The 15,907-nt window shown below is 41.8% G+C and overlaps 1 protein-coding gene across 1 annotated transcript in view; it reads right to left on the bottom strand.

The window, feature by feature from the left end:
* Positions 1 to 1,105: 1,105 nt before the first annotated feature.
* The window catches only part of LOC146315596 (AT-rich interactive domain-containing protein 5B-like), a 99,885-nt gene continuing 85,083 nt past the window's right edge, over positions 1,106 to 15,907 (bottom strand). Inside the window, exons 8-10 of the mRNA XM_084735819.1 lie at positions 15,336 to 15,433; positions 4,370 to 4,574; positions 1,106 to 3,231 (exon numbers count right to left, since the gene is read on the bottom strand). Of these exons, the coding sequence (XP_084591945.1) occupies positions 1,249 to 3,231; positions 4,370 to 4,574; positions 15,336 to 15,433 (2,286 nt within the window). The 3' untranslated portion in view covers positions 1,106 to 1,248. The remainder of the gene's footprint in view (positions 3,232 to 4,369; positions 4,575 to 15,335; positions 15,434 to 15,907) is intronic.

Here is a 15,907-nt window from a genome sequence, read left to right as displayed (position 1 = left end):
CCGCAGTGAGTGTTAATGTCTGCTCCAAGGAGTCCAGGTGGATTTACTGTGGCACAAACAGGCAGCAGCTTTCAGCGGGGAGACATGTAAACAGATGCAACACCACTGGCTGCCTAAAGTGTAATAATGCGCTAAACAGCTGTTGAACGTTGTGATGGTGAACACACCTCTAGTTATATAAAGAATTTCATTTACGTCGTCATGTTACTTGTAGTGTTTTTAAGCAAAAGAAGTTTAGCCCTCAGACGCAGTAAACAAATGGCTTTTTTTCTGTTGCCCTCCACTTTTCACATCCAGAGCAACAACCTGACTCATGGTGACTGAGAGCGGCAAACTGATTTGTGAGCACATACACATGAGCATTGTGCAAATAAGGATACAACATCAACAACAAAAAGATACAGTAAGTGGTGATAAAAATAGAGAACAGTGCAAAGTATATAAACAAATGCATACACAAATAAAAAAAAAAAGAAAATGGAATTTTCACTCTGCCTGACTGGTGAGTTTCAGTCTGTAATCAGCCAAAGTTTTATAATCAGTGTTTTCTTTTTTGACTGAGCCACAATCCCCGAGCAAGAGAGACAGAAAAAACGAATAGAAGCTGACAGAGTTTCTGAGGATGACGAGAGAGATAAGAGTCCCAGAGTCCCCTCCCTTCCAGTGAACCACCATGGGGCCCTACTTTAGAAAACATATGAACTATTGTCAATGGCGAGAGGCAAATTATTTTTTGATCCCACCTGAATTGTGCCACAAATGACACATTATGATGTCTGTCAATTTAAAAGATAATTTTACAAGTCCAGAAAGTCACAATTTGTCAGAAAACTGTTTAAGTTAAGACTGTGAAGCTAACATTACATGCTGCTAGATGTAGCTGTAGCAGTAGGCCAATCACTTATCACATCAAACCAAAGAACATTTGTAGTGATCGGCTGTGTGAGAAACCATACAAATAGTATTTTATTTTTCTAGATCTGGGTACAAAAAGGATCAAATACAGGTATGGAGAAGTTTCAATACTACTGGGTTATTTTGGTCGAATTGAACAAACCTGCCACAAATTACAGTGATCTTGACTTGTAAAATTATCTTTTGTGTAATTCATGGCACAATTCAGACTGGGACACAACCTTATTTGTCTCTCATCATTGACTACAGTTCATATTTTTTCAGAAAATTAGGTCCTATGGGGGACGCCAGAAGAGGAGGGACTTCGCGTCTCAATACATCCTCCTCTCTCCCTCACAGTCTGGTGCTGGGGTGAACTGAGGATAGCTGAGGGGGTGGGAGGGTAGACAGAGGGTACAGGTGGTGCAGCAGGTCCCCGTACAGTGCTGCCCCACCCGGGTGCCTGTAAAAGTGGTGTGGACTGGGGCTGGAGGCCAGCAGCTGCCTGTGGAGCATCATGGAGTGGAAGGCTAGTGGGGGAACGAGAGGGGACACTGCTGACTGGCTCTTCAGGTACTGCAGACCTGGGTGCTGCTGGAGCCCGTCCTGGGCTCCTGGTGAGACCAGACTGCCAGGCGGGTACATGCCCGGGTAGAAGGGTGCTGCGTGGTGTGGGGGGTAGGTAGTCGTTGGGTGGCCCTCAGGGAGGTGGTTGTTGAGGTGAACGGCATGGGCCGGCTCAGCTGGTTTTAGCTCTTCTGGGTCGCTGCGTCGGATTGCGCCAGCAGGATGGATTGGCGTCACCACACGGACTTTCCTTTCCGGAACTTCCTCACTCTCTGGTTCCACTAGGCTCCGCTTACTGGGTCGAATGGGGCTGGTGAGGGATGAGTCGTTTGAAGCTTTTGGGCTGGGAAATGGCTGCGATGACTCTGCTGGGCTCTGTTTGGGGGGAGAGATGGTCATAGGAGGAACTCGGCATGCCTTCGGGTGGGAATCCAAACCCTGGTGCATGATTGGGTATGGGAGATTGCAGAAGGAGGGCTTGGAAAAGGAGGACACCCTCTGCGAGAGAGGTTTAGAGATTGTGAAGTCTCTAGGCTCATCTTCTGCCTCCCTTCTCTCTCCATGTGTTTGAGTCCTGTCACTGTAATGAGACCTGAAGGCCAAGCCCTCTTGCTCCAGGCCACCACAGACGAAGCTCTGGCTGCCTTCGCGTTCCCTGGTGTAGTGCTCTCTCCGCTCTCCGTTGGGGAAACCGGCCATCCTCTCTTGGCTCAGGCAGTTCTCAGTTTGCCTGTACAGACTGTGGAGGTGAGGGGAGGAGTAGCAGTCACCTGCGTAGCTCCGGGGCTGAGCGGCTGGACCATGGAGTAGTGCCTCCCCGGCATTCTCCACACCATCCTGGGCGTTGGTTCGGGGGAGATAGGGTTGCCATGGCGGATTGACTTGAGGCTGGAGGTGATGGCTTGTCCGGCCACTGTAAGTCTCTGAAATCTCCCCTGCAGCGCTCCTCTCTGATGGGCCACTGGTGGCTTGTTGGTGAGGTTTGCTGCTCTGGGCATGCTGAATGACTGATGGCCTGAATATGGGCGCTACCTCTGGGATGTTTTCTGACACATGCCTCTGTCCTGCCACCTCCTTCTCACCTTTTCTCTTCTCCTTTTCAGCTACTGATATGACAGGGAGAGAGGAGGCAGCTGTGGGAGGTGGAGGCTGAAGAGAAGAAGTAAAGGAGAAAGGGTTGGACTCACACACCTGGGAGAGGAGCTTCTTTTTGGCTAAAGGAGACATGACCCCCTGACTGGCTTTGCAGTAGACAGCCGTCTGTGCGGAGCCCTCCTTCTTAATGACCCCATAGTCTTCATCTGTGCTCAAGTCTATACACTGTCTGTCCTCCTGCTTACACATCGGTAACACCTTCCCCACTCTCCCACCGTGACTTTCTAAGGAGTCTTTGACTCTGGAGGAGGGCTCAGGCAGAGCAACATGTCCAGCAGGTTTGTTCTGATCCCAGCGGTGAGGCAGGTAGGGGTTTTTAGGAATGAAATGCCCTTCAGTTTGCTGTTCGCAGGAGAGTTTTACTTGGAGGGCCTCGCTGATTTGCCTCCATTCAGGCTGGGGTCCGTGCCCCCGTGTAGAGGGGTAGGCATGTGTGACTCTGCAGTCTGGCTCTTTGGGGCGGAGTGACGATGGCTGTTCTGTTGCCAAAGACTCCTCTTTCTTCAGGGTAACATGTAACTCTTCTTCCTCTATTACAATTGGTTCATCCAACAGAGATCTATCTGGTTTTATGGCTGCAGACAGCTCACGATTCTCATCTTTCTCCTTGGAGTCCTGCACACAGAAACATGATAACAGAATAAGGCACTATACATATATATCTTTTTATTATTTGGCAATTTCAAAGAAGACAGGAATACATGACAGCTAGTGAAGCATTGATGAGAAAGCACCAGGAAATTACAATTTAGGGCACAATATGCAGCATTGTTTGTAAATGCACGATTCCTTCCTCCCTGGCTCAATGAATGAGAAAAACATGGAGCGTGAATTAGGAGACTGAGCTGCATTAGTGAGAACAAAGCAGTTAATCAGAGAAATAAAACATTTTCTCTTTTATCACAGCGGTTACATAATAAGGCACAAATAAACATACCCACACCTCTGCACAACATGGGATTTTTTGTGAAAACAACCAAAGCAATCCTCAGTCTGCTCTGCCTTTATGTGGTAATATTGTGTAAATAATCCTATTAAACATACCGTACACTCTGAAATCATATCCAACTCTGTCTGTTTTCACTTTGTCCACCCTCCCCCAAAAAATTAAAGGTAGAATATACAGCATTGTTTGTAAACATGCAATTCAAAGTTAGTCCCTCCTCCCCAGTTCAATGAACGACGGAGAGGGCAAGGGACATAGGGGGTGGATTAAGAGAGGGAGTGGCATTAGTGAGAACAAAGCAGTGAATCTGAGAAATAAAACTTTATCTTCTGATTGTTGTATAGTGGTTACATTCTAAAGCACAAATAAACAGGCCCACACCTCCACACGACATTGGATTTTGTGTGAACACAGCCTGAGCACATCCTCAGTCTGCTTCACCTGTATATTTGCATGGGTGTATATCTATTTCTGCAGCCCTCACAGACAGACAGAAGAGGAAAAGAGATGGAGACAGTGATGTAGCTGTTGGTCACTCACTACTAGGGACGTCCAATATACCAGTATTGATCATGATATATAAAAAAATAAATATTTCTCATCTTAATAATACACATACATATAATAATACCATGTAAGTAACCCTATGAAACATACTGTATGTATGCTCTGAAATAATTTCCCTTTCTTTTCATTCTTGCTTTGTTTTGTATTTTCTACAAAATGCTGCACAGTATGCCTTTAAATTGAATTTAGAGTGAGAAGGAGTCCTGATGAGGCAGCAGTTCGAAGAGGTTTGTGACTGACCTGTGATTGTTCTTGGCCCTTCACCGTCTCCCCTCTGTCCTTTTTACTCTCCGACTTGGGAGCACTGAGGCCTTTCAATTTCTTAGCCCCCAGTTTCTTGGCTCCTGATGCCTTCTCCTTGTCAGTGTCCTGCTTCCTGGGTTTGGTCAAGGGGAGGGGCTTGTCCTGTTCGCCTTTAATGTGCCTCTCGTAGGGTAGGAGGAGCCTGAGGAAGAATGCAGACACAGGAATGCAGTTGAGTTTGTGCTATGACCGTGTTATGTCATGTCATGCTTGAGAGGTACAGTTATTAATCTATGTTGTGGTTCATCACACACAAACAAAAATAGCCAAACAATAATTTAAAATTGAAAAAAATACACAAAACTATACATCCGTTTAGCTTTTTGGTGTCCATACCAAAGAGCAAAAAGTAAAATACAATAAACCACACAAGTGTTTTGTTTGGTGATCCCAAAAACAGAACAAACTGCAGCTTAGCCACAGGCATGCAGAGTATCAAATACCTTGCTTTAAAACCTCCTTGTTTTAATACCTGGCAACCATTAACAATCCTATTGTAATTAATCTAGGTTAGGGGAAATCCAGGTTCAGATTGGTGCCAGAGAGAGAGAGAGAGAGAGACAGTGTGTGTGTTTGTGTGTGTGTGTGTGTGTGCGCGCGCGCGCGCGCGTGTGAGTGTGAGAATGTGAATAACCAGCTATCTCCTGCTGAGACAGATCACATTTGGTATTAGTTTAACAAAGAGAGAAAAGAATGTGTTTGTGGGTGTGTAAAGCTAATGCGGTTGGTAATAAAAAAAAAAAAAAGAGGAAAATGTCTGGAAGAGTTGAGATCAAATTGTTTCCGGGAACCTGTAAAGGAGAATATAATCTGTCATTTAATATACTAATATGATTAATCACAGGAGTCTTTAAAGTAGCTACAGTAATAAAATATTTCAGCTAGTAACACTATACTTTAATTTTTAACACACTGTCCATTTGACATGATTAAATGCAGGATGGCTGCACATGCTTCAACTTAATTACTAAGTGACAGGGAACATTCAACTATTTCTGACTTCTGTTATTTCTCTTCTGAATACTTCCCAAGTCAATTTTCCGTATCTGATGTCATAACTAATGGGAACATTAAGATCTGGATAACATAACAATACCCATGTGTAAAATAATGACATGAAGAAACCGGCGAGGGAAACTTTTAGACTTTTATTGCTCCGTAAAGAAAATGGAAATTGGCACTAGACCAGAAATAAGAAACATTGTGGAAGAGGAAACCAGGACAACTGAAAAACTACAACACTCCAAACTTCAATAAGCTGCTGTGAAAATCTCTCCAGCTCCTCTGTCAGGTTTTTTACAATAACAATCCATAAAAGCCAGACAGAAACATGACTTTCTCAGTCATGAGAAAAAATAAGGTCTTCTCGTGTAACGACAAGAGACGGTTGCAGTATTCCTTTTAAGGGACATGGCGGTAAAACAAACAATGAATCAAGAGCTGTTTCGCCTCCTCTTCAAAAGGAAGAAAAAAAGCCTCAGAGAGTTCAAGAGGCTCTGTGGGATTTTTTGTTATTTTTCCTCTGAACAAAAGTGCTGGCAGGGAAAGCGGTGAAACTACATTTCATACAGCTGGTCTGGCACCAGGCCCCAGGCCAAGAAAGGAAATGTACTATTAAATGTGACTTATTGGAAAGACGGAGAGCAAAGGGGTTGTGAAAGAGAAGAGGGGAGGGAAAGGGAGTGAAAGGAAAAAGAAACAGAGGGAGAGAAAGAGAGGATAATGGCATGTTAATGAAGAGCAAAAATGATTCTGAATGAAGGAATAAAAAAATCCTTGAAAACAGATAAAAACATACAGTCTTTAAAACAGCAGCAGTGGTATTTATTGCAAATAGTAAAGTGGGTCTCAGGCTTTCTATTATTAGGAATTATGACACAGAACAGGCAGGTAGATTAAATGTTTCAGCATTATAAAACGGTGGATTCGATTTCTTCAGGCTGGCGAATGCGTATTCAACATGTGCAAACGTCCAGCTGCCTTATTAGTGATCAAAGAGCTAGAAAAGTGGCACATACAGTATACCAGGGTGCACTGTTGACTATCACAATGATCTGTGGGAAAGAGACGACTGCCTTGGCCCGGGTCAACTTTATGGAATGTCAATATGGGGTGGGGGTTGGGGCGTCGCAAGCCCGGATAATGTAAGAGCTGAGCCCGGGAAATTACTGGAGCCTTAAATAGTTCCAAATGGAAAGACTAAGAAGCTATGTTGGCCAAGAAAACAAAAAAAAAATCAGTCTCAGGAAGTCCCATTTCATTGTCAGAATTATTTGCTTTGTTATGCTTAATAAATGCAAGATGAAAAGTGCTGCCTGTTAAAACAACTCTTTTTACAAGTTTCTTTCAATTCCAAGACATACACCTTTTGCAGTTTTATGTAAATTTTCAGAAATGGCTGAATAAGCACAGAAGGTTCAGGCTACAGGGCACTCGCTCTTTTCTCCATTTTTAACTGTCTTCTTAAAAAAAAATGTGTAAAATCCTAATAGAGCCCTCTGTGTGTAAGACTGGAGTAAATTCAAGTAGTGTATATATAACTTAGTCATGATCATGTAATATAGCACTCCTAATACAATACCACTTATATAAGTAGCAATTTCCTCCCAAAGAAGGGGAAAGGTTGAGCTTGGCAGCCACTGCATTAGTTGAGACAGAGCCAGGTACAGTTAATAATTTAAGCCACTAGGGGGCGTGTGCTGCACTGAGAGATTCCAGGAAAGAATTTCATTAAGGCAGGAGAGGCAACATTTTTATGAGGTCAATAAATACTTAACTTCCTCTCATGCCAATTTATCACTCGGCTTTTGTTTAAGCAGCCGTTTTCCATGTTGATAACAAGCAACTAAAATATGCAGAGAGGAGATTAAACAATGAAAAGGCAGAGATAGAAGATGATTCATGTAATTAAGCTATATATATATATATACACATATATATATACACACACATATGATATGTATGTATACATATATAATATGTATATACATACATACATATATACATATGCATATATGTATGCATTAAATCTGACTAATCTTAGGTAGAATCAGCAGAATCTGTCCCAGAAAGAAGTATAGTGTCTCATTCCCAGAGCACAGCGAAATAATGAGAAAATAATAAAATACAGACATTGGGTCACCAACACACACATTTAGTGTGTCATAAGCGATGATTGAAAGGGATTATGTTTATACCACTCTATACATTGTTCTTTATGAAAATATTGCATATTATGCCTTTAAGAATCAGTAAGATCAATAACAGTGTAAACCTCCACATTAAACCACAACTGTCAACTAAGCATGTCTGTGCCTTTGAAATAATGGATTGCACACAAAGCACCTCCCCCAAAAAAACACAACTTGGCAAAAACAAGGTGACTTTACCAGCAATGTGCTGCTCTCATCTGAGTTTTGTGTTACAGGAACAAGCAGTGTGCTAGAATCCAAGAAATGCCTAAGTCACCAAATAAGTGGAAAAAGCCTGCAGGCTGTTCCATTTCAACAATTTCCCTCCCATCCGTGCTGAAATTAATTTTAACTGGTGTTGTGTTAAGATCACAAGAGCTGCTTCATGCGTAAAAAAAAAGGAAAAGAAACTATTTAAAGAGCTGGTGTACAAGCCCCGGGGGCTGTAGAAAGATTTGGGGGAGAGAAAATGACTTACTTTTACAAGCCTGTGAGGGAAAAGAGAATAAAATAAAAAAGATATCAAATCTTTATCAGTTCTAAATGTAATGATTAAGCATCATCACAGCAATGAGAAAACAATAACTGGTGCAGAGAAAGAGGGAGACAAGATGCCAGCAGAAGGATAAACAGACATTGTAGCCGGTCCCTCTGCTTTGGATTCATGCCTCAAAGCCCCTCTTTTGTCTCGAAGCCAAACCACTTGAGGTGACCCTCATTCATGCAGTTAAAACAGGAGGGCAGCGCAGGAATGTATGAAAAACTTAAGTCCTTTGTCAAGTCTGAAAATACCAGATTTAAAATGACCTCTACTGTTCCCCCGGGGTTTGCTCTCATTAGCTGCTGCAGCAGCTCGCAGTAAATGTTCGCCATAGCAGGTGTGAGCCAAGAGTGCTAACTGTTTAAAATAAATGTGTACTATTCTGCATAAAGAAACACTTGAGTATTAACACCCCAAAATATACAGCATATGATCCCTCACGCTGCCCTACAGTGGACTCAAATCTCTGCAAGAATGTCATTAATTTAATTTGCTACACTGAACTAGTTATTAATCTCAGTAGACCTGAATAGATTCTCATACAGTCAATTGCCTGTCACACGTCAGTGCAGTAATTTGTGATTTCTCATGGCCACTGGGGAGAGAAACCTTGGACCTTTTGATTAAATTCCACGCATAGAGAAATTAGCCAATATTGTGATTTGTTAGATCGCTGCAAAAAAAAAAAGAGGCTTTATGACTGGATGCTCAATGAAGTGTTTTGTCTTGAGGAGGCCATCTAGCTCTCAGAGGTTAAAATAGCTGCCTGCTATTTTAGTGTAAAGAACATGCGGCTCTTTGGCTGCATTCCCACTGAGGGAAGCTGAAGTCCAAATTCAGTAAAAGAGTCGTGGCTATACAAAGAATTTGGCCGTGCTTTTGATGCGGACAACATGTTGAGACATTGTTTATAGCGTGTTAAGGAATGCTAACAGACAGTATGCAATCATGTTCTCAGAGGTGGGTAGTATTTCAATTAAATGTATTTAAAAGATATATTTAATTATTTTTGAGTATTCTGTAATTTGTTTTTTCTGGGAAGAAAAAAATAAGATGTAACTTGTAAAAAAATACTTTCATATCATTTAATATCATTTTATTCTGATGAAAACACAATTGAATCCCCAGGTTTAAACTGTATGAAAAAGAAACTGTACAACAATTTGCCTAATCACAGTCTTTGTATAAATGTAAATGAATCACATGACACATCCTGCCAAGTCCAGCAACATGATTATTGTGAACAAATATAAGTATAAGTAAGACAGAAGCTGCTTTGGTTGTTTGGTGCAAATTTCCCCTCAGATAAAGTTATATAATCAAAATATGATCAGATATTACAGCTAAGGCTGCTTACTGCAAGGCACTTAAGTACAACAGAAGAACAGAGCAGTTAGCAAACAATGTGCTTAACAACTGGCAAATATATTATTAAAGATCACAAACAGGTCCTCATATTTAAACTGCTAAACAGGTCCATTGCCAGCGACTCCCAAAACCACATACGTATTTGTACCAGCAACTAGTGTACTGGACTTTGAGTAGGTTATGTAAGTCATGTTATGTTTAACATGTGGTTAAAGTTGTGAAACAGTCACTGTTTGGTTCAGTCCAGAATATAAGTATGTTTTCATTATTGCCTTACCACCTGAAAATAAGAATTATTGTGTTTTTGCTACCTTAGAATGATACCTTTATGTCCACAGAGGGAGCGGGTCGTCTTTCATGGAGGCTGCCATGTTGTACTGTGGCTTTAAATGCAGACTTTCATGTTTTTCGTGAGTTTCTTGGCAACCATAGTTTCTTCTCCAAGCTTACCACTGGATGCCACTAAATCTTACACACTGGACGTTCATGCATTTGATGAGCAAGTATTAGTAATTTGTAACAAAAGATATTTCTTGATATATTGGTGCCCATCTCTGCATGTTCTCATATTGCAACTTCTCTGCCTTTTTTCTCTCCTGCTTTATTACTTAATATTGTATCATTTTTGCTTGTTTATTAAAATCTGTCATTAATTTTGTCTCTCTGTCTCCCTGCTTCTCTCAGGTCTGGCAATAAAAAACAGGGAGGACATATTGGTGATAGCACTTCTTATTGTAATCCAGTGATACCCTCTGCTTTACAGTAATTGAAATCTGTCTTTGAGCTCCAGTACTAGACAAGGTAAGCTAAAGAGCAATGCGCCACATTTGATGTATCTGCAATACATCAAGGACAATGCAGAGAGATGCTGACAAGTGCAACATACTGAGCATCTAGCACAATAAAATTTAAAAAACACAATCTTATTCCTCCTCCTTGAATCTGAGCTCTATTCTATTATAATTCTCAGCATGCGGACTGCTTCAAGGTTTCCTAATAATTATGAGTAACAAATGTATTTTTATATCTGGAGAGCAGCTTTAGTGAATGCAGAGGAACATCGATACCAGGAGGAATGAATAAAGGCTGAATCAATAAAACATCTAGTCGGCTAAAATTGGAACAGGCGTGCATGTGTCTTAAAAGAAACACATATCTGCATGATCTGAGGCGGAGAATATTTCACAGGCCTCACACTCTATATGTACACTACATCTGGCAAACATCTAATACTTTTAAGATGAAATGATCTAATCCGAAAACCCCTCATCTGCACTCTCCGCTATTGCCCAAAAACCTCAGAGTTTTTAAATAGCAAATTATTCTAAATAGCTTCTCTGTTGCCATGGATACCCCCCCTCCAAAAAAAAAAAAGAACCCTCCCGCCCCAATACCAACCCCGTTGTGCAATTACATTAGAGTGCCAAGGCATGGTGAGGTATTAAAAATCTGTAACAGGCAGAAATGAACAGAGATAGTGAAATGTGATGTTTCTGTAACAAGAGATCATGTAGGAAACCAGGAAGATTAAATATGTAGGAGCTGTTAAAAGGCGCTGACCTGTATAATGAAAGAAACAGCATGAAGTGCAAGGCAGGGAGTGGGAGAGAGGGAGTGGGGGGGGGGGGGGGGGGGGGGTGTTAGCACAGAGAAAATGGCACAGCACAGAAGCAAAAGGCAGTCTATTTCAAGGTTATTGATGCCATCTTTTTCATGACCTCATTTTTAATTCAGAGCGCTGGGCCCTGACAGCTAATCTCGGGAAACGGTTTAAATAAATATCATTAAAGCTTCCCCGTAGCTGCAGCGGCAGACCTTGGTTTGGACGTTTCTACATTGATTTTTTCTCCTGTGCGCTAATGAACGCCGCTCCGCGACTAAAAAACAGTAACTTTGAAAATGACAATTAGCCGAGGTTATCTCCTGTTCAATTCCAGCTATGTAACTCCATTACTACCAGTGATTACCACCTGCTCCTGGACAGCATAAATACAGTGATTATGCCCCTGGCTCCATCTTTCACAATAACATCTCCTAGGAAACCATTTCATATGATTTTACCATTAGGGTTGTAAAGGGATAATGTGTATAATTTAAAATGAGAGCTGAATGCTTGTGGATATTCACAATCTTTAACCCAAAGAACACCAAGACAGCCCAGAATATCCACTTAATTTAAAGCAATTATGCCCTGAAATATTATTTCCTCTCTTCCTGCTGGCTTGAGACTCCTTATTTCCTGCTCTACCTTTCTCTGGCCCAGTGAGACAAATCAGAAACGATCCTTCTGAGAGAAGAGGAAAACACGAGTGTTGTTCCAGTTTGTACACTGTACATTCTTCCCTGTGAATTATATTTCTGTAGCACATTGACTAATGATTAAAGGTGGAAACAAAGACGCCTCTGGGGAACAAACACACACTTCAGCGAGCCCACAAACAGCCTCATTCATCATGCGGAGAGAATGGCCGTGTTTGCTGAGTTAATACAATGAAGCTAATTGCCCTCCAAGCAGCCCAAACACCAAGGCTCAGCTAAAATTATTCCCCTGAATGGAAACTTGCTCAGCTTCAGCTGATCTCCCTCACACACTCACACACACACCCACACACACACGCACACACACACGCACATGCCCCATCACCCCCACCACCCCTCCCTCCTACACCTTCCTTCTCTGTCAGCCTGATATTCACTGCAGTGTGTGGATATTATTGCTTTGTATTGATTCAGCATTATTTTCTCTCAGCTGCTTCTCGGTGGCTGGAGAGGGAAAGGCCAGCGCAGCAGCAGTCACACCTCAGCGCTTCTCGCACGCTTCGTCCTACTGCGACCTGCCTGCCTATGACCCTATTTACACCTTATAAACTGACGAACAATACAGCGCTTCACATCTGGCTTCAGTGTACACTCTAAGTAATAATGTTGCAACTAGAACCATAAAGGGTTCTTCAGCTAGTCCCTGTAGGAGAACCCTTATTGGCTGCTGGCAGAACCTTATATAAACCCTTTCAGCGATTTCTACCAAGAAACCAACATAAAGTTTTATTCCTAGAACCATCTGTGAACGGATTAACCCTGAACCCCCTATGAGAGGTTCTAAAGGAGAACCCTTCTCTGGTGCAATGGTTCCACCCAGACCTTTTATATTCCAAGGGTTTTATCTACACTCTTAGAAATAAGGGTTCTTTGATGGGATGAGGTTCTACCCAGAACCATTTGATTCTGAAGAACTTTTTTGAAGAAAGGATTTACCAAGGGCTCTTTGTAAGATTAACTGTTCCATTAAGAACCCTTTTCATCCAAAGAACCCTTGTTGGTATCCATGACAAGCTCATTCATTAAAGGGTGTCTTTTACACAATAATATGAGGGAGTTCTCAGTAGAACACCCTGAGTGGATCAGCACCTTTAGGCCGGAGATGTACTTGCTTTTAACAAAGCATTTGCATATGCATCCATATGCACCATGGCTGCTTCACATATCTTGCATACCTTTAGGTTCTAGGTAGAATGTTCTGAAATCTCCAAGTGGAACCTAAGAGCCAAAAAGGATTCTCCTGTTGGGACAAACCACACAACTCTTGAATGTTCTAATTAACATCTTTATTTCTAAGTGTAGTGGGAACTCTCCTGGGAACCCTTACATATTCCACGGATTTTATCTAGAACCCAGCCATGGGGATCAACTAAGAACCCTTTTATATTATGGTAGAAAGAAACCTTGAATAGAAAGTTCTTTCAGGATTTCAACAATCCTTAATTAACTCTGTCTTCCAAAAAGGTTTCTTAATGTAACTCCTACAAAGAACCCTTGATGAACTCTTTCTTCAAAAAGGGCTCTTCAGAAGCAAATGGTTCTGGGTAGAATCTCAGCCCTTCAGGAAGAACCCTTTTGGAACCTTTATTTCTCAGAGTGTAATTTCTCAGCAGTGATGGACCATACTGATTTTAAAGCTAGATAAACAGTCGCAAAACAAGGATCAAAGACACCTTCTGTCTTTTGCAGTGAAACGATATTTGGCCAGCATCATATCTGCAGCTAGCTGTTGTAAGGCACATCTATTATTAGTATAAATAAGGAGCTCCGCCGCACAGCAGCGCCTCCCTTTAAAACATATCCCTGTTTGAGGCAGTGGGAACGTAGTGTAAACACTGAAAGCACCCTCAGCAGAACATTTAGAAGCACACTGTCAACGCGTGTACACACTGAACAATACACTCCTCACACCTATGGTTTCACAAATTTCCTGGAAAAAGCCTCTCCGGCCGCCACTGCCTGTGCTCGCAAATTCGCTTACAGCATGCAATCTTGACACAATATGAAGCTGCCCGGCTCCCTCATATGGTACTGCTGGCATATTGCTGTATTACTGACAGGTGTGAGTGTATGTGTGTGTGTGCCGATTCCTGAACCTGCAGCAGCCGGGGGGATGTGGAGAGGGTCGCTGGCCCAGAGGAATGACCTGCCTCATGAGCGACTGGTTATCTCTTGTTGGGAAGATTTGGCATTTGTTTAACCTTGGGAAAGTGGGCGTGTGTGTGTATGTGAGTGTGTGCAGGCAGCCCTGCATAATACCCTCACAGCTCCCTCAGGATCATATCCATATGCTTGCTTTGGTTTGGTAATACCATCTGAGTGATTATAATGTGGAGGTTGAGAATGCTGCAGTATCTGACTGAATGATTAGATGAATACATTAAACTGCTGTTTTCATTTTGTCTCACAGGCAGGCAGCTCTGTGTGCTCGCAATGCATATATGGAGGAAACGGCTGCTTACTGGATTTATGTATGTGTGTGTATCCATGTAGGGGAGTTAATAATTCAAAACTTTGCTGTTGTTTTGTGCTTTTAAACCCTCTTCAGCCTACTTGTACACTCTTAGAAATATGGGTTCCAAAAGAGTTCTTCCTGGAGGACTGAGAACTGAGCCGTTTGCTTCTGAAGAACCCTTTGTAAGACTAAGAGTTCAATTAAGAACCCTTTTTGGAAAAAAAAGGACTGCTGAAATCTTTGGAGAACTCTTTAATCAAGGGTTCTTTGTAGCATAATATAAAAGGGTTCTTGGTGGGTTCTAAATAAAACCCTTATATAAAAGGATTTTTGATAGAACACCTTAGGTGAGGTCCAGATAAAGCCCTTACATAAAAGGGTTTTCTGTTGAACCCTCTGGATGGGTTCTTATAAGTACTTTTAGAAGGTGGAAAGATTCTGGATAGAACCTCTCTAAGGGGATTCAGGGTGAAACCGTTCACAGATGTTTTAGGTATAAATCTTTATGTTGGGTTCTAGGTAGAACTCTGAAAGGGTTCCAAGTGGAATCTTTACAAAGGTTCAACCAGGAACCAAAAAGGGTTCTCCTATGTGGACAAGCCCAAGAACCCTTTATGGTTCTAATTTGCACCTTTATTTCTGAGTCATAGAGCATCATGTGTGGAGTTAACTGCATAATTGGTTCCATAGTGCCACACGACTAATCAGTTAATCCAAAGAAAATAACTGACTCTCACCTCATAAAGTCAATAAACAATAAATTTATTAATCATATTAAAACTTCATACCATAACAATGATATGCTGTTGCAAACGCTATTATGCATGTATGTAAGTGAGTGCACTGGCTTCCCCAGAATAAGATCAATATTTGTCTTGTAGTGTCCTGATGTTATGAATAAAGCATTGTGAAATCATATTCGATGCAGCTGTGGGGGAGTTTGCACACTTCAGGCGATGCAAACTGTTCCATGTGTGTGCATGCATAGCAATAATGTGTCACATGTAACAGCCGAGCATAATAACTCACCTCTCGTAGTGTCTCCGTGTACACGTGGCGGCACTTGTGCTGCTGGGGTTCCCGCCCAATTCATCATATACATGCTTCCACTGTCTGCGGACTGTGATCTGGAGGGATGGACGGGAAGACAAAGAGCGATAAGACAAAGAGAAGAAGAATGACACAAAAAAAACATGACAATGAGATGGAGGTTGAGTGTAGGAAATCGAAAAAATATGAGAGGAAGAAAGAAAGAATTAAAAAAAAAAAACAAAGAGAAAAACATAAGTGGTTGACATCATTTTGAGGTCTTGGGGAGTTACTGAGTCATGATGTTCCAGTTATTGAATCCTCAACACTCAATTCTCTAACATAATAAGCTCTGTTAACATCATGCAGCCAGTTGTTCCTGTTCTAACCCCTTATCCCATAACAGATGACAGGCTAACAGCACAAAACACCAAACTCCGGGCTGCCACAGAGCTAACAAAGCCTTGACATGAAACGTGAGATAATCAGCTGCAGATATGAGGGTTTTAAAAGGATATGAGCCCCCATTATATGAGCTGTGTCCTGTTTATGGTCTGGTCTGGCTGTCTGTT

The sequence above is a fragment of the Lutjanus erythropterus genome, chromosome 14 (assembly GCF_056507025.1).
Source record: "Lutjanus erythropterus isolate fLutEry1 chromosome 14, fLutEry1.hap2, whole genome shotgun sequence".
In the NCBI taxonomy this organism is placed as follows: Eukaryota; Metazoa; Chordata; class Actinopteri; order Lutjaniformes; family Lutjanidae; genus Lutjanus; species Lutjanus erythropterus.
Note: the sequence above shows the minus strand (reverse complement) of the source record. Positions and strands in the feature narration are given on the sequence as shown.